The following is a 20,421-nucleotide window of genomic DNA, read 5'->3' as shown; positions in this document are numbered from 1 at the left end:
TCTTGACTCTTCAGTATTTTCCAACTTTTCCTGGTCGATTTGTTTGTTTTGACAAATATTTCTACAAATGCAACAAAAATGTTGTTCATTGAACTAAACAAAAATGAAGTTAAAGTCATCAGTGAACTTATTAAAACACAAACCAAGTTACAAGTCTGTCAGTACAACTAAGGAACACAAAAACAAGACAAACTGTCTTTAGCTTATTCAGCACTTCAGCTATTCAGCCCCACTTTCATTACATCTAGTAGATCCTGATTCTCTCTTTTCTGAAGGACATTCAAAGGAACTGTTACTACCATCATACTGATTTAACATACAGTGCCATGACTGCTTGTGCCCCTCTTGCTTCCATTAAGCATTTGTGATAACTGGAAATGAGTCTGTTACATTGCTGAGGAGGAATGTTAGTCCATTCTTTTTCACAGAATTGTGTAAGGATAGTGGTTCTTAGAGTAGGACCCTAGCACAGACTGGCAGGAGCAGCAGAAAAAGGCAAGTAGAGGCAATTTAATGAAAAAAACAAACAAAAACATACAAACAGGCATAGACAACCTTGGCATGAAGTCAGTATAATGGAGTGGTAACAAAAACATGAATGAGCATAGACCGAAATACAAGAAGAATAAGAACCACAATCAAATGAACTAAAGCACCATCTGGAAAACAATTATGATCAGAGGAGAAACCCAAAACAAACTCAAAGACCCTCAGATCATGACAAATTGTTTCTATTCAGTCACATTTGAGGGGTTTTGAGCAAATACAGCCTGTTCATATAAGAGCATCTTAATCAGATTTAAGTCTGGACTTAAAGGCCAATCCAAAACCCTCATTTTAGTTTTTTGAGCAATACAGAAGTGGATATGCTTTGAATCACTTGTCCTGCTTCATAATCTATATAAGGATAACCAGCAAACCGCATCGGGTCACTGACTTTGCAGTAATCCCTCCTCTTGAACAGCTCTGTAGGAATAGTGGGGAGAAGCAAGCTCCTTTACCAGAGAAAGGGTTTTTATAGGTTAGGCCCCTTTGGAAGAAAAAAATGTTGGAGATGTTTAATGCCCTGTGATCCATTTTAAGCAACTTTCAGTCAAAGATTTTGTGAGTGATGTATCAGTCTCATGAGACAGATATCCAAAGGAGACAAATTCTTCTAAATAAAACATTAAAAAGTCTGTTAAACCAGGATAATCCCCCACTAATTTGGTTTGTTCTGGCCTGGGAAAGCAATGTCCTCTCAACTGGAAAGGCTGCAAACACATATCTGACTAAGAAGTCTGGCTGGGGGGGATAAATAAATATAGAAACTTTGAAACTCACACAATCACACACAGAAAACCCATAATCAGTGGAATTCCCCACAGGGATTTCATTTGGATGCTGATTGCGTGCTCTGTTAAGATCAAGAGGGGGAAAATGACAAGTGACGTGTCGCCTCAGCCTGATTCACTGGCCACTCTGGTGAATGTGAGCGGGGAGGCCGGAGTGTCTCTCCCTAGAGGACAACATTGTTACCTTTTCCAGTTCATCAGCAGCAACTGCCCCCAGGAAACAGTCGATACCAAGTGTTTGGACACTTAGTCACTGCTGTCAGCTGTCAGATATGGCAGATTAGAGTTCACTTGACTACACATGGCTGAGAAATCATTGGGATTGGTTACGGGCAAAATGCTGCATGTGTACTGCTGTGGCTGGTAAATTGATATTCCAGTCCAGGTGAGAGCCAGAAATACTTACAATTGCGGCAATAATCATGCCAGGCCAGCTGGTGGTGATAATATAGAAATTAGCTTGTATGTTCCAGTCCCTGCATAAGGGAGTAGGCGAAACGGCTCATTATCAGCAGGAGTTTTCTGAGCATTGCTCGGAATTCCAGTAGCCAAAATGTTTGCTGATTGCTACTAAAAGCTTTCACTGGAAACTTAGAGGGGTCATTTATCCAAATGCTTGTGGGAGTACATTTACACTGGTATGTATATTTTGAACCTGTTTGGAGAAGAGCAAAGGACTCAGGAAGCAGTTTACATATTTATTTACAACAACGATAATGGATAACTTTAGGCAATCAGGTTAATCTGCATCTGGGAAAGGGAGAAGAGAGTTACTGATGGTGATAGAGATCTCTGCCAGTATGGTGATCAGACAGGTGGCTATCCAGGTTCAGGGGAAGACAAAGGCTGAAAGGGTGGCTAATGATCCTGGTAGCAATTGATCAGTGTGTTTGAAGGTGTGGGAGCCAAGTGGTCTTTAGAGGTAGCTTGCACAGTGTCTGAGAGTGGACAGGCAGGTAGTGGCAGTGGGAGACAGACCTGTTTGTTTGGTCCAACTCTTCGAGAGGTCCTTGTTCTTGTTCTTCTGCCACAAGGTTCACTATAAACCAAAGGCTTGGGTCTACCAGAAAGGTTGACCATCAAGCAAAGACTAGCTGGCAAACAGCTTCTTAATCTCCAGCAGCCCAGATTTGACTATTGACAACTCATGTGCTATCAGAAGCCTGCAGTCACTCTCATCAGCAAATTTCCTCAGTTCTAGAGACAACTCATACTCCACACAATAAACACACACAAAATCCCTCCAAGATCATGTATGACATGTATGACTGCTTCATCTGCATAACACAAAATAAGAAACACACAACCAAACAGATATGCTTCAATCATAGCTGGGCTAGAAAAACTGGCCGCTCATTTCTTCAGCAAGTCTTTTCTTTGCACTTTCTTAACCTTGCACTTTTTAAAGGGATAGGGATAGAGCCATCTGCCTTACATAATGGTAAGGGCTCCTAGTATGTACTGATAAAGGCTGGAAAAAATATGGCTCTTAAATAAAACATACCTATTACTAAACATGCTACTTTACACAGCCAGTTATAAGTGTTGTAGCTGTACTCCACAAAATGTTACACAGTTAACAGTACACATTAACTACATTCAGATCTATTTTGAAACACAATAGTAGTGATTCGTATCCAGACCATGCTTTTTGGGTTTTGAAAAATTCATCAACTTGATTTTATTGTTATTATCTCAGGATGACTCACAGTTATTTCACATAATAGTGCTTATAATGTAAACTTATAGATTAAGGTTAAAAGGATTTGGCTGACCTCTCCCTAATGATAATCTTGTTGATCTGGAATCAATATGCTGGTCAATTACCAGTGTGCTTGGAGTTGTCTTGTTGAAACAAGCATTTAAAAGGCATTTTTTCCTAATCTTAATGAAACCATGATGTCTTCCAGTATTTTGTTGTGTTTAAACTGATTCACAATCTCTGGTATGCTTTAAATAGGCCACAATATGGCAAACATCCCCATAGCATGATGGGTGAGCCACCATGCTTCACAGGAGGCCTGCACAATATATTGCAATATTACCATAATCAATATTAATGTTATCTACATCCACAAAATGGAAGTAAAAGAAAGGATAAAACAGTAACACCTTACTCAAACATTTGGGAATGAAGTGATAAACTAAGAGCCAGGATTGCTGTTACATGATCAGCATTACTGGTGTGTAACCTCACTTTAAAAAGACAAAACACCTATTTTCTAACACTGAAAGTGATAATCACCAGTTGATGATGGGATCAGCAGACAGTTTATTTGACAGGCTATGCCTGAGTATTGAGCTGCAGAGCAAAAGCAGTAAAATTCATGAAACTTTTAATGATATGTCAAAAAAAAAAAACTGTAAGGAAAGGTTTACCAACTAGTAAGAACAGACATGGGAACAGATAAAATAAATTGTACAAGAAAAGAGAAAGTGACTAAATAAAACGTAAGCCTTAGTTGTGCTGTCCCTCATGATTAGCTCATGGAAAAAGTCACTGACTTGCAAGATTCTAGTCAAGTGGCTGGAAATGCAATTTGTTTGCTTACATGTCTAAAGTGATAAAATGTATGTGTTGCTCCCAAATACATTTAAGAAAGGGATAAAAAATCAATTAATGCAGCTTTAAAGTTGTGCACACAAAGTCATCACTACCCACTTGGAAAATAAAATGCAAACAAAGTCTCCAATCAAATATTAATTGGGTTTTAATGACACCATCAAGTATAATTGAATTAAGGAATTTCTGCTCTGCTGTAAATAAGCATAAAATAGGCTTTTAAATATGTTTTCTATTTAATGATGTGGCAGGCAGTGGAGATTTTATGCTTTTGGGATTTTAAATTAGATATTCAATGAATTCCAAGCAAAATTAAAAGGAGATTATATTAATTATCAAAACAGTTAACTATACACTGAAATTACCCTATTAAAACACTTGTGATAAAAATTATTGTGTGATGCCAAACACATAATTCCATATTATGCTTGTAGCTGAAAGATATCAAAAGCCACTGTTTACAAAACTTAATAATAATAGTAATAATAAACATGTGAGAAATTGTCAAAGTAATTACTGCTCAGAAATCTGTGGAGAAATCTCCAACAGGCATGGACAAATATGTCTTCTCAACCAGCTAACAATTTCTCTACACTGGTATTTTCAGATTACAGTGAGGAGAAAAAGCTATTTCAACAATGAGTATGGTTATAACCCTCAGCTGGACCTAAATATCTTCTGCTGTCTTCAGCCAAGGATTTTCACCAACCCACACATGGTCAAAAGTATACAAACAGACTCAAATAAAAACATACAGGGGACAATTCTGGCAGGATGCTTGATCACTTTTCTTGGCAGGATTGGTCAAGTTTATTTGGTTTGCTCACACAGACCAGCTTTTTAAACAGCCCACACTTGTTCAATACAAATAAGGTTTGGGCCATTACAAAGGTTTAATATTAGGTTGCTTTCTAAAATCAGTTTGAATGTGTATTTGGGACCATTGTCATATTTAAACATCCAGTGTCCAGGTTTGAACAAGTTTATTGATTTGAGGTGAAGCTGAAGTTTTAGAAGTCCTTTATATTATTCCATCCACTTTGTGCAATGCTTTTCTGGTAGGAAATCAACCCTACAGCATGATGCTACCTACTGACAGCATGATGCTACCTACTGGCTGTGCATGACAGTTGGTATAGTGTTCTTAAATTTGTCAGTTTGTCTCGTCTGACTACAAACGTTTTCTACTGATAGCGTTTGTTCATGTGTGAAGCTAAAAATTTTAGTAGAGCTGAAAGGCTCCCATTTTGGAGATTTTTGGACTGAATCTTTGGAGGAACCAGGAGTACCTGGAGAAATCACAGGCATGCAAGGAAAGAACATGGCTCTATTGAGCCATCCATTCCCTTAGCTCTTAGCAGTCGTGACTTTATGGGATTCTTCTTAAATGAAATTAATTCTATTAAAAAGAAAATCTTTGACATACTCCCGAAGATGATTACTTCATTCTCAGCAAGTGAGACAACATTGGAAATAACTGCAGAACCTGATTTGTGTTTGGACTGTTTTGATCCTGTGAAGCTTCCTGAGTTATCAGAAATATTAGCTTCATCTAGACCTTCAACTTGTATGTTAGACCCAATCCCAACCAAATTATTTAATGAAGTATTCCCTCTGATTACCAGCCCCATTTTAGATAGGATTAATGTATCTTTAGTAAATGGATATGTACCACAGGCTTTTAAGTTAGCTGTAATTAAACCTTTACTTAAGAAACCTTCGCTTGATCGAGATGACTTGAAAAATTACAGACCAATATCCAATCTTCCATTCTTATCTAAAATTCTTGAGAAAATAGTTGTTAATCAAATGTGTGAGCATTTACACAGCAATGACCTGTTTGAAGAGTTTCAGTCAGGTTTCAGAGCTCATCATAGCACTGAAACAGCTCTGCTGAAAGTCACTAATGATATTCTTATGGCCTCAGATAATGGACTTGTGTCTGTACTGGTTCTGTTAGATCTCAGTGCTGCATTTGATACAGTCGACCATAATATTCTCTTAAAAAGGCTGGAATATGCTGTAGGGATCAGGGGAACAGCACTAGGCTGGTTTAAATCTTATTTGACAGATTCCAGTTTGTTCATGTAAATGATAAATCATCTTTAAACTCCAGGGTTAATTGTGGAGTACCACAGGATTCAGTACCTGGCCAATTCTCTTTACTATATATATGCTTCCAATAGGTCAAATTATCTGGCAGCATAGGATAAATTTTCACTGTTATGCTGATGATACTCAGCTTTACTTATCCATAAATCCTGATGAACCCAACCAGTTAGATAGACTACAAGCATGTCTTGAAGATAAAAAAACTTGGATGACTTTAAATGTTTTGCTTCTGAATTCAGACAAGACAGAAGTTGTCGTCTTTGGACCGGAGTCTTTAAAAAAGAAACTGCTTAGTCAATCACTTAACCTGGATGGCATTAAATTGACCTCCGGTAATGAAGTAAAAAACCTTGGTGTTACTTTTGACCAGGACATGTCATTTAAATCCTATATTAAACAGGTTTCTAGGATTTCCTTCTTTCACTTCCGGAACATTGCCAAAATTAGAAATATCCTATCTAGGAGTGATGCTGAAAAACTAGTCCATGCATTTGTTACTTCAAGGCTGGACTATTGTAATTCTTTACTATCAGGATGTCCACAAAATGCAGTTAAAAGCCTTCAGCTGATTCAAAATGCTGCAGCAAGAGTTCTGATGAAAATTAAAAAGAGAGATCTTATTTCTTCTATTTTAGCTTCCCTTCATTTGCTCCCTGTTAAATCCAGAATAGAATTTAAAATTCTCCTCCTCACATATAAAGCCCTTAATGATCTAGCTCCATCATACATCAGAGATCTGATTGTTCCATATGTTCCTAACAGGGCACTTCGTTCTCAGACTGCAGGTTTACTGGTGGTTCCTAGAGTCTCTAGAAGTAGAATGGGAGGCAGATCCTTTAATTATCAGGCTCGTCTCCTGTGGAACTAGCTCCCAGTTTTAGTCCGTGAGGCAGACACCCTGTCTACTTTTAAGGCTAGGCTTAAAACTTTCCTTTTTGATAAACCTTATAGTTAGAGTGGCTTAGGTTATCAGGGAGGGAGCCTTCCTACCTCCCTGTTGGTTGGAGTAAGGGGGAGTCAGGTTTAGCCTAAACCGGCTCAGTTATGGTTGAGGTGCAAACACACCCTCCATTTCTGCTACCTGTATTACCCCCTCTCTTTTCCAATGGTTATAATCAATCTGACAGAGGGAGGTATCCCAATCCTTGTGGTTTTTAGTATAATAATGACCATGAGTGGGACCCTTTGTGGGGTGCCTTGAGACAACATTGTTGTAAATAACTAAATAATCTGAACTGAAAATTTCTGTGTAGTTATGTTGCTGTAGGCTTAGGCTACTGGAGGACATAATTACCACTTTCACCCTCTTCGCTACATTCTCATGTTGGGATTATGATCATTGATTAATTAATATTCATCAATAATTATAATTAAAAATCATAATTTGAGAAAATTAATTTCTTAACCAAAAATTCTCATTATTAATCGAAACCAGAGATGTCTTCTGGTGTTGTAATTGGGGCTCAATGCCTTTGATAATTACAAACGTTAAATGCCCAGTAATAATTGATAACTATTACCAGAGATGTCACTGTTTAATCAACTGTTTCTGACGAAACGTGTGGAACTTTAACCTTATTTTGACTGACAAATCACTCTTGCACAAAATAAACAAAACACCTTCTCTTTATCTACGTGAAAATTTATTAAACCAATCGGCCTGATACAATCAACTCTTCGATCCAATAATCTCCACCTACTCAAACATCCAAAGTTCTACACAAAAGGGTAAAATATCTAACTAAACAAAATAAAGCAAAACAGCAGTGGGTGTGCATGGAATCAACCAGCAGTTATGGCAAAAGTGATAATATGACAATGGAATATGGTGTTGAACGAAGCTTTGGGAGTGCAGCCCGCCAGAAAGTGTAGCTCAGTGAGATGCAGTCAGTCATAAACCTTCCCCCCAGCAAGGTTGTAAACCCCGAGGGCAAAGGATAATAAAACTTTTGGCGGCAAGCCAGTAAGCAGGAAAGTTGAAGACAAATAAAATGGTTGATTTTCACCATGAGGTTATTATAGCAGTCCATTTTCACAGGTCAACTGCTCTCAGGTGTTCGCACAGTAAAAGCACAATCTTGCGAGACTCGGCGGCCTCAGAAAACAACAGTAATCTCGTTTCAAAAGAACAATGGCATGCACATACAATTCAGAACACATTAGAATCTAAGTGGCGATTCTACATCGCACTAAATCTCCTCTACCCTGCCCAAGCTATTCCTAATAAAGAATTAAAAATAAAAGGTGGATTTTACTTGTTGAATTCTTCCTTCTGGGGCAGCGAGTGAGAGAGAAAAAGAGGTTGAAGAGCTCCCGCGCGTCCGCAGTTAAACTCCAAGAAAGTGGTCAATCTCCGTCTTTTGGCCTCCTTGGTGAAAAGGAAAAGTAGGCTCTGACTGACAGCAGTCAACTAGTACAAAACAAGGAGGGAAAGTTACGTCTCCTTGAAACTCCGTGGTTTTTTGGTTACATGTTAAACTCACGTCTTCGATTGGCAAAGTGAAATTTCTGGCCTTCTTATTCCAGGAACCTCTTTCATGAATTTTTCATTGGCCAACAAAGGAGAATAAATGAAATCCACGTGGGACCTCGTCTCCAGAATGATGCGCTTCAGTTGCTCGTCCAGTTTCCAGCGTGAAAAGCAAAGCTTTAAAGGGGCCACCTTCATTTATGCTTTCCCGTGACGTCAGACTTGGGACGCCCCGTCGTGTCAGCCGCGGTGGCCGCTGGGATTCGTTGTAGCAGGCTATCCTGGGATACAAAATGGACGATGACGCCAAACGGCCTGGTAGCGTCCAGCAACGTGCAAATGGTCCAATATTCAGCACAACATGTGGTCCAACATTCCCACCTAGGTTCAAAGGGTGAGATGAATTGCAGTCTTTGAAGCTACTGGGACCATTCTGTCCTTAGCTGAATGATCAGTGATCTGTGGTGAAGTAAAACAAAACAAACTGTCTCTGTGTTCCTCAAAAGCCTATGATTGGGCAGAGTAGAGGTTAGCCTGGGCATGGCTAAACTCTGACTAACTCATACCTCTCTACGTTGTTCAATGAGAAAATACAGGACAATACATTCATATAATCATTACATTCTTTCAGTCATCAGCTTTGGTAACCCTGAGACAAAATGAAACAACAATAAAAGATACCGTACATACAGGGGTTGGACAATGAAACTGAAACACCTGTCATTTTAGTGTGGGAGGTTTCATGGCTAAATTGGACCAGCTTGGTAGCCAGTATTCATTGATTGCACATTGCACCAGTAAGAGCAGAGTGTGAAGGTTCAATTAGCAGGGTAAGAGCACAGTTTTGCTCAAAATATTGAAATGCACACAACATTATGGGTGACATACCAGAGTTCAAAAGAGGACAAATTGTTGGTGTACGTCTTGCTGGCACATCTGTGACCAAGACAGCAAGTCTTTGTGATGTATCAAGAGCCACGGTATCCAGGGTAATGTCAGCAAACCACCAAGAAGGACAAACCACATCCAACAGGATTAACTGTGGACACAAGAGGAAGCTGTCTGAAAGGGATGTTCGGGTGCTAACCCGGATTGTATCCAAAAAACATAAAACCATGGCTGCCCAAATCACGGCAGAATTAAATGTGCACCTCAACTCTCCTGTTTCCACCAGAACTGTCCATCAGGAGCTCCACAGGGTCAATATACACGGCCGAGCTGCTATAGCCAAACCTTTGGTCACTCATGCCAATGCCAAACGTCGGTTTCAATGGTGCGAGGAGTGCAAATCTTGGGCTGTGGACAATATGAAACATGTATTGTTCTCTGATGAGTCCACCTTTACTGTTTTCCCCACATCCGGGAGAGTTACAGTGTGGAGAAGCCCCAAAGAAGCGTACCACCCAGACTGTTGCATGCCCAGAGTGAAGCATGGGGGTGGATCAGTGATGGTTTGGGCTGCCATATCATGGCATTCCCTTGGCCCAATACTTGTGCTAGATGAGCGCGTCAATGCCAAGGACTACCGAACCATTCTTGAGGACCATGTGCATCCAATGGTTCAAACATTGTATCCTGAAGGCGGTGCTGTGTATCAGGATGACAATGCACCAATACACACAGCAAGACTGGTGAAAGATTGGTTTGATGAACATGAATGTGAAGTTGAACATCTCCCATGGCCTGCACAGTCACCAGATCTAAATATTATTGAGCCACTTTGGGGTGTTTTGGAGGAGCGAGTCAGGAAACGTTTTCCTCCACCAGTATCACGTAGTGACCTGGCCACTGTCCTGCAAGAATGGCTTAAAATCCCTCTGACCACTGTGCAGGACTCGCATATGTCATTCCCAAGACAAATTGATGCTGTATTGGTCGCAAAAGGAGGCCCTCCACCATACTAATAAATTATTGTGGTCTAAAACCAGGTGTTTCAGTTTCATTGTCCAACCCCTGTATGTACCTGACTGTTGTGAAGTGCCTTGAGACATGTGTTGTGAATTGGCGCTATATAAATAAAACTGAATTGAATTAAATTGAACATGCAAACTCTATGTACAAAGGCTCCTGCTTGGATTTGAGCCACGCAGCTGCATATTTTTATGTTCCTATTTTTTTGAATGTCCACAAAGAGTAAGCAACATCACTGTTTTCACAAATGTGCATTCAATATAATGATTTTGTTAATTGTATTTTTGCAGATTTATCATTTGAGTGTTTAAAGCCAAAGTTGACTTTGGTGTTTCTTGAGAGAAAAATCTGCCACAAATCCCTTCATTTTTTTTTTTCTAAAACTTGCTTTAATTCAGTCAAAGTTTAGATTAAGTGGACCTCAATATCAAGTCAAAGACATCCACAGATCTCAAACAGCTATTAGAACTGAAAAGTTCACCCCAATCACATGCAGTGTTTGTGAAACAAAATTTTGAGCCCTTGAGAAATTACAGTGTGTCAGTTTAAATGAAAGGCATGCATCCTTTTCGTTCAGATTAGTGCTTTTAGTGTCAAGATGACTTGTTGATGTTAGAGCTAGAAGCAGTGCTTTCCTTTTCAACACCTATTAGGCTATTGAAATGATTACTTCAACATCTGGATCATTTTACCCCTTCTATGACCTAATTCATAAAAACTTCAGTGCAGCTAGCGGAGTTTTCTATGAATTTTGTCTTTCAGCATATCGTTGTTTAGGTTCAGTTGTTCCTATAAATTAATAAATCTGAGCAGAACAATCTGAGCATAAGAACTGTGAACTCACTTAGCATGAGTCAAAATAAGCAGCTTATTGAGTGAGAACTTCCTCCATCTTAAAAGGCAGTGTATTGATTTCCTTTGTAGCCACACTTGTGAAGCAGCAGCAATATAATTTAATAACTTTCTCCACCAGATGTGGACAGGTTTTATAACAGGTCTGTGTGGGTTTGACTCTTGGCCATAATATGTGCTTGTTACAGTGCTGTTGAGTATTGTTTTTTTTAACGCTGTCAGAAACTGCTGAGACAAAAAAAGGTCTGTGGATTGTCAAAAACAAAAATCTGAAGCTGTGGTCAGTTTTTTCCTGACGTTTGATGCTGGAATTATTTTGCAACTAACACTAGGTGTTTTGGTGTTTGTATAGACCACCTGCAGCTCTTCAGGCCCCCCAGAGTGGGGGCTCTGTATTTAAAACAGCAAAAAGAAAGTCTTAGCAGACTCAGAGTCCTGATTAAATATTGACAATATTTGTAACAATCCCTGGGGAATCTCCAGAGTAGTTAAACAGTTTTCCATGACTTTTGGAGATTAGTAGATACCGATGCATCAAAGACATTTTCGCTAATGAAAGGCAGTTAAAGTAAACGCCTAAATGCAAATGTGTTTGTGACCACCCCATTTTAAACAAATGATTTGGTGTTCGAGTATCCGGCATTTATTCATATAAAGGGTGTAATGAGACAAGCGTGACTTGACTTTCCTTCTGAGGCCTCCAGAAGCAGCCCTCACCGAAGCGGATTTCCGCATGGACTACATCACACGCCTTCCTGCGTGCACGTCCAGGTACCGACAGCTACCCCACCTCATCGCGGCCACTCAAGGAGCCAAATGTGCCTTTGTCGTACGGTTCAGCCAGGCCAGCTAAAAGCTCCACCCCACAGCTACAGAGGTTAGCTGCAAGCCAACCCTTTGTTTACCCACACGTGGATGTTTCCTCAACACCCAGGACAACTTATCTTCTGCACGGTTCACGTAAGAGGTAGTGTTTGGGATTAGTTTAGAGGTGAAAAATCTAAATAATGTTCTTTCATGACATTTGGTATTTGTGTTGAGAAACTCAGCTAATGATGTGTTCTGTGTTGTGTTTTTAAAGTTAAGACAAACTTTATTTAAAGGGTGGTTTTTAAACACAGAAGATCGGCCATAATGTGCTGTCGATGCTTATGCATTTTAACCCTTTTATTAGGGGTATTTGAAAGGCATGTGTTTGATTCTGGTAACCACCTATAACGTTCTTTTGTTAGCTCCAACTGCTAATGGCTAAGAACACATGCTTGCCCACTTTATGAGTTAGCTACAGATCCGTTACCCAGAAAGGTTGTGTCATTGTTTTATTAACACTTTTGACCCACATGCAGTTTTTTTTTTAAATGGTAAATGGATCTGTGTGGTGGACCAGACTTAAGCAAGGACAAAAGGTGTTCAAAAATTTGAAAAACTTCAATTTAATACTGTCAAAAATAGTTAACAAAAGGTAAACTTCAATACAAAAATAACTCAGATAATAAATGACATGAGTTTGGGCCCAACCCAGCTGAGGTCAATTGAACAGCAACAAAACTCAAACAAAACTGACCTCCAGACCAAAAAACAAAGACTACTTAAATAGGGGTGGAATAACCTAGACTCAAATGGGGAAGGCACAACATAACAACAAATGAGAAAAATACATACAAACTAATTAACAAACAGAAATGACACAAATTAATCTTTAACTTAACACAAATAAGTGAATACTACAGTGACAAAATAACTAACAACTTTAACAAGTTAAGAAGTTAAGTCCCCCCCTCAGTCTTTTGGAATAATGGTATCTTCCTGGCTTCCACCTCCAGCTGGTCTGCATTTGCAGAACCTCAAAGATAAAAAAAACAAGTATAAGTAAACCATTCAGACAAATCTTAAAGTGTGCACCCATTAGAAAATATCTGTCTAAATAAAATAACTTAAACTGATGTATAGTGTCATCTGAAACTAATAAATGTAAAACAATGAAACAATACTAACACTTTGTGGTGGTGGTAGAAGCATCCACCACACACTCCCCCTCCTCTGAAGGCTCACCGACACAGCGGGACAAGTAGTCAGCAGTAATAGTCTGCTTGCCAGGGATGTAATGCACCTCAAACTTGTAGGGTTGCATTGCCAGGTACCAGCGAGTTATTCAACTATTGGTGTCCTTCATCCTCTCCAGCCATTTTAAGGCTTTGTGATCAGTTTCCATTACAAAATGTCTTCCCAGAAGATAATATCGAAGTGAATCCAGAGCCCATTTTATAGCCAGGCATTCCTTCTCAATAGTGGAATAACGGGTTTCTCTGGGAAAAAGCTTTCGGCTGATGAAGGCGATTGGATGGCAGTCATTTGGGGGGCCCTGCAACAACACAGCACCAAGACCTTTATCTGAAGCATCAGTTTGTAAAACAAACTCCTGCTGGAAATCAGGCCAATGGAGCACAAGATCTCGGCTTAGGGCCTGCTGAATGTCTTTAAATGCCGACTTAGCTTCATCAGACCACCGTAGAACGTTTGGGCCGCAAAGACTGGTCATGTCTGTAAGAAGAGAAGCTCTGGCAGAGTAATTGGGAATAAATCTGTGGTACCAACCAGACATATCCAAGAAGGATTTAAGTTGTTTCCTTGTCTGTGGAAGGGGGTAAGACTGGATGGCTTCAATTTTTTGAATTTGTGGCTTCACCAGTCCTCCTCCAATAACAAAACCCAGGTACTCCGTCTCCCTCTTTGCAATGGCACACTTTGCTGGATTCACTGTTAATCCTGCTTTCTGAAGACACTCAAAGACCACTTTTAGGTGTTGCAAGTGTTCATCCCAACAGTTACTGTAAACAATGATGTCATCCAGATATGCAGAGGCAAAATGTGAGAGCCCATCAAGTACCTTATCCATTAGGCGCTGGAATGTGGCAGGAGCCCCATGAAGTCCAAACGGCATCACTCTAAAGTGATAAAGGCCCCATGGTCTTCTAAAAGCTGTCATCTCTCTAGACCTAGAGGAGAGTGGTACTTACCAATAGCCTTTGGAAAGGTCGATTGTGGTGAGGTATTTTGCTTTACCAAGTTTCTCAATCAAATCATCGATACGAGGAGTTGGATAGAAATCAAACTTTGATACTGAATTGAGGTAACGGAAGTCAATGCAAAACCTAATTGTTCCATCCTTTTTAGGGACGAGGACAATTGGATTGCACCACTCGCTCTGTGACGCCTCAACAATTCCAAGAGAAAGCATTATCTCAATTTCCTTTTTGAGTGGTTCCAGAAGTCTTTCAGGGATGCGATAGCTCATTCGTTTTGGAACTGCGTCTTCTTTTAAGGCAACATCATGCATTATCACATCAGTATAACCTGGATTCTTCTGGAACACATTTAATGGACAGACAGCCCTCACCTCCAACTGCTGTTCCCTGGACAGATGATCCAAACTGGGCTGAGAGGGTGATGGAACAGGAAAATATTGCTCCTCAAGTTCCTCATCCCCTGTACTCTGGATGTAAAAAGAGGCAGATTTCTCTGGGTCCCGGGACACCCACTCTTTAAGCAGGTTCACATGGAGAATCCGAGTGGAGCGGCTTTGACCTGGAACAGAGACTTTATATGTTGTTGGTCCCAATTTCCCCATTACCTCATAAGGCCCTTGCCACTTGGCAAGCAACTTGCTATCCTCTGAAGGCAGCATAACAAGCACTTTTTGACCCAGTTTCAACCCCCTCTCCCGTGCTGCAGTGTCATACCAGGTCTTCTGTTTACGCTGAGAGGTCTTCATGTGCTCCTGGGCCAATGTTATCTTCTCCAGCTTCTCCCTCATCTGGAGCACATAAGATACAACATTTAGAGAATCTTTGTTAGTTTGTTTCCCCTCCCACAGTTCCTTTAGAACTGTCAAGGGTCCCCTCACTTCATAACCAAATACTAATTCAAATGGGGAAAACCCAGTAGAAGCCTGAGGAACTTCTCAGTATGCAAACAGAATATATGGAAGCCATTTGTCCCAGTCAGAGCCAGTTTCATTCACAAATTTCCTTAGCATTTGTTTAAGGGTTTGATTAAACCTTTCAGTGAGTCCATCAGTTTGTGGATGATAAGGTGTGGTTCTCAGTCCTTTAATCCCTAGTAACTGATACACATCTTTAAGCAATTTTGACATAAAATTGGTGCCCTGGTCAGTGAGTATTTCCTGAGGAATGCCAACTCTGGAAAAAAATTGCACCAAACAGAATGCAACATTCTTTGCTTTCACAACTTTCAGGGGGAACACTTCTGGATATTTAGTTGTGTAATCCACAATCACCAGCATAAACCGATTTCCAGCTTTACTCCTTTCCACTGGTCCCACTATGTCCATGCCCAGGCGTTGAAATGGAGTACCCAGAACTGGAAGAGGTTGGAGAGGAGCTTTATTGGGCAGCCTGGCTGATGTAACTTGACATTCTGGACAGCTCCTACAAAACTGCACAACATCTCTACGCAAGCCAGGCCAATAGAAACAGCGCTTTATACGGGCTAAGGTCTTATGCTTCCCCAGGTGGCCAGCCCAGGGAATAAAATGGCCCACTTCAAAACAGTTTCTCTCACTGCTCTAGGAACCACAAGCTGTTTAATTGGTCCATTTTGTCTGTAGAGAATGTCATTCCGAATGACAAAATTATTTTTGTTTGACTTTTGCCTCTTTAAAATACTTCACAAGATTGGAATCCTGTTGCTGCAGCTCCAATATATTACCAGGAATTTTAAACTCTTGGAGTAACTCGGGCTGTGGGGTGTCAGGAGGAACTACCACCGTCCCTTGAAACCTGTCCTTCCTCCGCAGGCCTTTGGACTTCCTGACTTTTATTGTTTCTGTGGAAAATTTCACATTGTGAAATGGCAAGGTACTAAGATCTGAAACCATTTCCTCAGGCTGCTTTGCTTTAGCCCGAGTTAGAGCGACATTACACTAAGGAGGGTGTAACAGGTCAATAAGCACTGGTAGGTCACTGCCGAGGATTACTGGAAATGGCAAGTTATCTACTACCCCAACATTAAGCAGGTAAGTTTGTCCCTTTATGGTCACATTAACATCTGCTGTTGGATACTTCCTTTCATTACCATGGATACAGTAGATTGGGACGGTCTCACTGGTGCAAACAGACTGAGGTGGAACATACCTTTGCTGGACCAAGGTCTGTGTACTCCCTGTATCAATCAGTGCTTTCAGTGTCTGACCATTGAGCTTCACATACGTCTCCATTAATGGCTGCGTTGATCCAGCATTTTGAGTCTCTTCCCTTGACACAAAACACATCTGGGACAATTTAACAGCATTTTGAGGGCACATTGGTTTGGTGTGACCCTCCTGTCCACATAAGTAACAGACAGGCTTCTTCCCCTGAAATTTGGTGTCAAATCTTTTCACAGGGGGCTTACCCACAGCTGAAACCTGTTGGGCTGATGATTGCTTGCAGCCATCCTTTTTCCAGCTTTGGAAAGCCCAAGACAGGTTCCTCCTCCTAGCAGCCACAAACACGTCAGCCAGTTCAGCAGCCTTCTTTGCAGTCTTTGGATTATGTTCCTTTATCCACACCTGTAGCTCTGATGACAACATTCTTAAATACTGTTCAAGAATAATTATTTCATTGATTTGTTCCAGTGTTTTACCATTAGGTTGCACCCATTTACTATAAAGCTCCTTCAGCCTTATGTAGAGCTCTTTTGGAGTTTCTTCAGGCTCTACCTGAAGCGAGCGAAATCTTTGCCTGTAGGTTTCACTGTTAATCTCATACTTCTGCAAAATAGCTAGTTTAACTTGGTCATAGATCATAGACAAATCAACATCCATATGCACAAAGGCACTTCTAGCCTTGCCTGTTAGCAGAGGTATTAAGTGAAAAGCCCAGTCAGTTCTCGGCCACCTGCAGGCAGAAGCCATTCTTTCAAAAGTAATGAGAAAGTGTTCAATGTCATCCTCTTCACTACGTTTTTGTAATTTAGGTGCCGGAGAATGTGCATAGAGAAGGTCACCTGATAGACTGTGTTGCAGGGAAGCTGCTAGTCCAGGATCAGGTGGTTGTGTAGGCCGCACTGGGGAAGTGGTCTGAGATTGAATCTCACTTTTAAACCAGCTGAACAGTTTTTCCAGTTCCTCAAATTTCTGTTCTTGCTTAGCAGCTTCTCTGGTCCAGTAGTCCTCCTTGGCCTTCTGTTGTCCTAGATGGGCTCTGAGAAGACTAGCCAAATCTGAAAGTGTTGGTTCACTCCCCTTCTCTTCCATGTCAAACACTCCACCAACAGCTCCACCTTCCTCAACAGCATCTCTTTCATCTGGATCAGAGCTGGGTCCTCTTGTTCGTCCTCTTCCAGGCATTTCTTCCTCTCAGAGAAAAAAAGGCAAGAGAGAAAAAAAAAAAAAATAAAAAACCAGAGGTAGTTATTGCAAAAATGGTCAAAACCAGGAAAAAATAAAATACACCAATGTCCTTAACTGACTGATCCCACTCCTGACACAAACTGTGGTGGACCAGACTTAAGCAAGGTGTTCAAAAATTTGAAAAACTTCAATTTAATACTGTCAAAAATAGTTAACAAAAGGTAAACTTCAATACAAAAATAACTCAGATAATAAATGACATGAGTTTGGGCCCAACCCAGCTGAGGTCAATTGAACAGCAACAAAACTCAAACAAAACTGACCTCCAGACCAAAAAACAAAGACTACTTAAATAGGGGTGGAATAACCTAGACTCAAATGGGGAAGGCACAACATAACAACAAATGAGAAAAATACATACAAACTAATTAACAAACAGAAATGACACAAATTAATCTTTAACTTAACACAAATAAGTGAATACTACAGTGACAAAATAACTAACAACTTTAACAAGTTAAGAAGTTAAGTCCCCCCCTCAGTCTTTTGGAATAATGGTATCTTCCTGGCTTCCATCTCCAGCTGGTCTGCATTTGCAGAACCTCAAAGATAAAAAAATCAAGTATAAGTAAACCATTCAGACAAATCTTAAAGTGTGCACCCATTAGAAAATATCTGTCTAAATAAAATAACTTAAACTTATGTATAGTGTCATCTGAAACTAATAAATGTAAAACAATGAAACAATACTAACACTTTGTGGTGGTGGTAGAAGCATCCACCACAATCTGGTACTGAAATAGGAGTCGTCACTGGAGGGTGAAGAGGACACTCTGGTGAAGAGAGGGGCTGAGCTGTCCACTGATCACCACCTGGTGGTGAGTTGGATCCGCTGCGGGAGGAGAAAGCCGGACAGACTTGGCAGGCCCAAGCGCATAGTGAGGGTGTGCTAGGAACGTCTGGCGGACACCTTGGCCAGGGATGTATTCAACTCTCACCTCCAGGAGAGCTTTGACCAGATTCCGAGGGATGTTGGAGACATAGAGTCCAAGTGGACCATGTTCTCCGCATCTATTGCCGATGCTGCTGCCTGTAGAAGCGGCCGTAAGGTCTGCGGTGCCTGTCGCAGCGGCAATCCCTGAACCCGGTGGTGGAAACCGGCAGTAAGGGACGCCGTCAAGCTGAAGAAGTAGTCCTATCGGCTGTGGTTGGCTTGTGGGACTCCTGAGGCGGCTGACGGGTACCGTGGGGCCAAGCATGCCGCAGCCCGGGCGGTGGCAGAGGCAAAAACTCGGACCTGGGAGGAGTTCGATGAGGCCATGGAGAAGGACTACCGGTTGGCCCTGAAACGATTCTGGCAAACCGTCCGGCACCTCAGGAGGGGGAAGCAGTGCTTCACCAACACTGTTTACAGTGGGGGCGGGGAGCTGCTGACCTTGACTGGGGACATTATCGGGCGGTGGAAGGAGTACTTCGAGGATCTCCTTAATCCTGCCATCACGCATTCCCTGGTGGAAACAGAGGCTGGGGACTCGGGGTTGGACTCTTTCATCACCCAGGCTGAAGTCACCGAGGTGGTTAAAAAGCTCCGCGGTGGCAGGGCTTCGGGGTTGGATGAGATCCGTCCTGAGTACCTCAAGTCTTTGGATGTTGTAGGGCTGTCATGGTTGACACGCCTCTTCAACATTGCGTGGCGGACGGGGACAGTGCCTCTGGATTGGCAGACTGGGGTGGTGGTCCCCCTACATAAGAAGGGTGACCGGAGGGTGTGTTCCAACTACAGGGGGATCACACTCCTCAGCCTCCCTGGTAAGGCCTATGCCAGGGTATTGGAGAGGAGAGTCCGGCCAATAGTCGAACCCTGGCTTCAGGAGGAGCAATGTGATTTTCGTCCCGGCCGTGGAACACTGGACCAGCTCTATACCGTCTATAGGGTACTCGAGGGTTCATGGGAGTTTGCTCAACTGGTCCACATGTGTTTTGTGGATCTGGAGAAAGCATTCAACTGTGTCCCTCGTGATGCCCTCTGGGGGGTACTCCAGGAGTATGGAATCGGGGGCCCTTTACTAGGGGCCATCCGGTCTCTGTACAAGCGGAGCAGGAGTTTGGTTCGCATTGCCAGCACTAAGTTGGACCTGTTCCCGGTGCATGTTGGACTCCGGCAGGGCTGCCCTTTGTCACCGGTCCTGTTCATAACTTTTATGGACAAGATTTCTAGATGCAGCCAAGGGCCGGAGGGGGTCTGGTTTGGGGACCAGAGGATTTCTTCTCTTCTTTTTGCAGATGACGTGGTCCTGCTGGCCCACTCTAGCCAAGACCTACTGCACGCACTAGGGTGGTTCATAACCGAGTGTGAAGCGGCAGGGATGAAAATCAGCTCCTCCAAGTCCGAGGGCATGGTTCTCGACCGGAAAAGGGTGGCTTGTCCTCTTCAGGTTGGAGGGGAGTTCCTGCCTCAAGTGGAGGAGTTTAAGTATTTCTGGGTCTTGTTCACGAGTGAGGGAAGAATGGAGCGGGAGATCGACAGACGGATTGGTGCGGCTGCCACAGTAATGGGGGCGCTGTGCCGGTCCGTTGTGGTGAAGAGAGAGCTGAGCCAAAAAGCGAAGCTCTCGATTTACCGGTCGGTCTACGTTCCTACCCTCACCTACGGCCATGAACTTTGGGTCATGACCGAAAGAACGAGATCCCGGATACAAGCGGCTGAAATGATCTTCCTCCGTAGGGTGGCCAGGCACTCCCTTAGAGATAGGGTGAGGAGCTCGGCCATCCGGGAGGGGCTCGGAGTAGAGCCGCTGCTCCTCCACATTGAGAGGAGTCAGATGAG

General features: G+C 41.9%; 1 protein-coding gene across 3 annotated transcripts; it reads right to left on the bottom strand.

Moving 5' to 3' along the window:
- Positions 1-12,651: 12,651 nt before the first annotated feature.
- LOC124885079 lies at positions 12,652-18,156 on the bottom strand. Of its 3 annotated transcripts, none has more exons than XM_047393276.1 (2): positions 16,396-18,156; positions 12,652-15,056 (listed from the first exon to the last, which is right to left on the bottom strand). In XM_047393276.1, exons 1-2 carry the CDS (start codon positions 17,589-17,591, stop codon positions 15,053-15,055), a joined length of 1,200 nt encoding a protein of 399 aa, XP_047249232.1. In that variant the 5' UTR covers positions 17,592-18,156; the 3' UTR covers positions 12,652-15,052. The 3 variants fall into 3 exon arrangements, with proteins under 3 accessions (XP_047249232.1, XP_047249231.1, XP_047249233.1); XM_047393275.1 differs by having other exon boundaries at positions 12,652-13,085; XM_047393277.1 differs by having other exon boundaries at positions 12,652-13,085; positions 17,249-18,156.
- Between the last annotated feature and the right edge of the window lie 2,265 nt (positions 18,157-20,421).

The sequence above is a fragment of the Girardinichthys multiradiatus genome, chromosome 19 (assembly GCF_021462225.1).
Source record: "Girardinichthys multiradiatus isolate DD_20200921_A chromosome 19, DD_fGirMul_XY1, whole genome shotgun sequence".
NCBI lineage: Eukaryota > Metazoa > Chordata > Actinopteri > Cyprinodontiformes > Goodeidae > Girardinichthys > Girardinichthys multiradiatus.
This window is presented reverse-complemented; position numbering and strand designations above follow the sequence as displayed.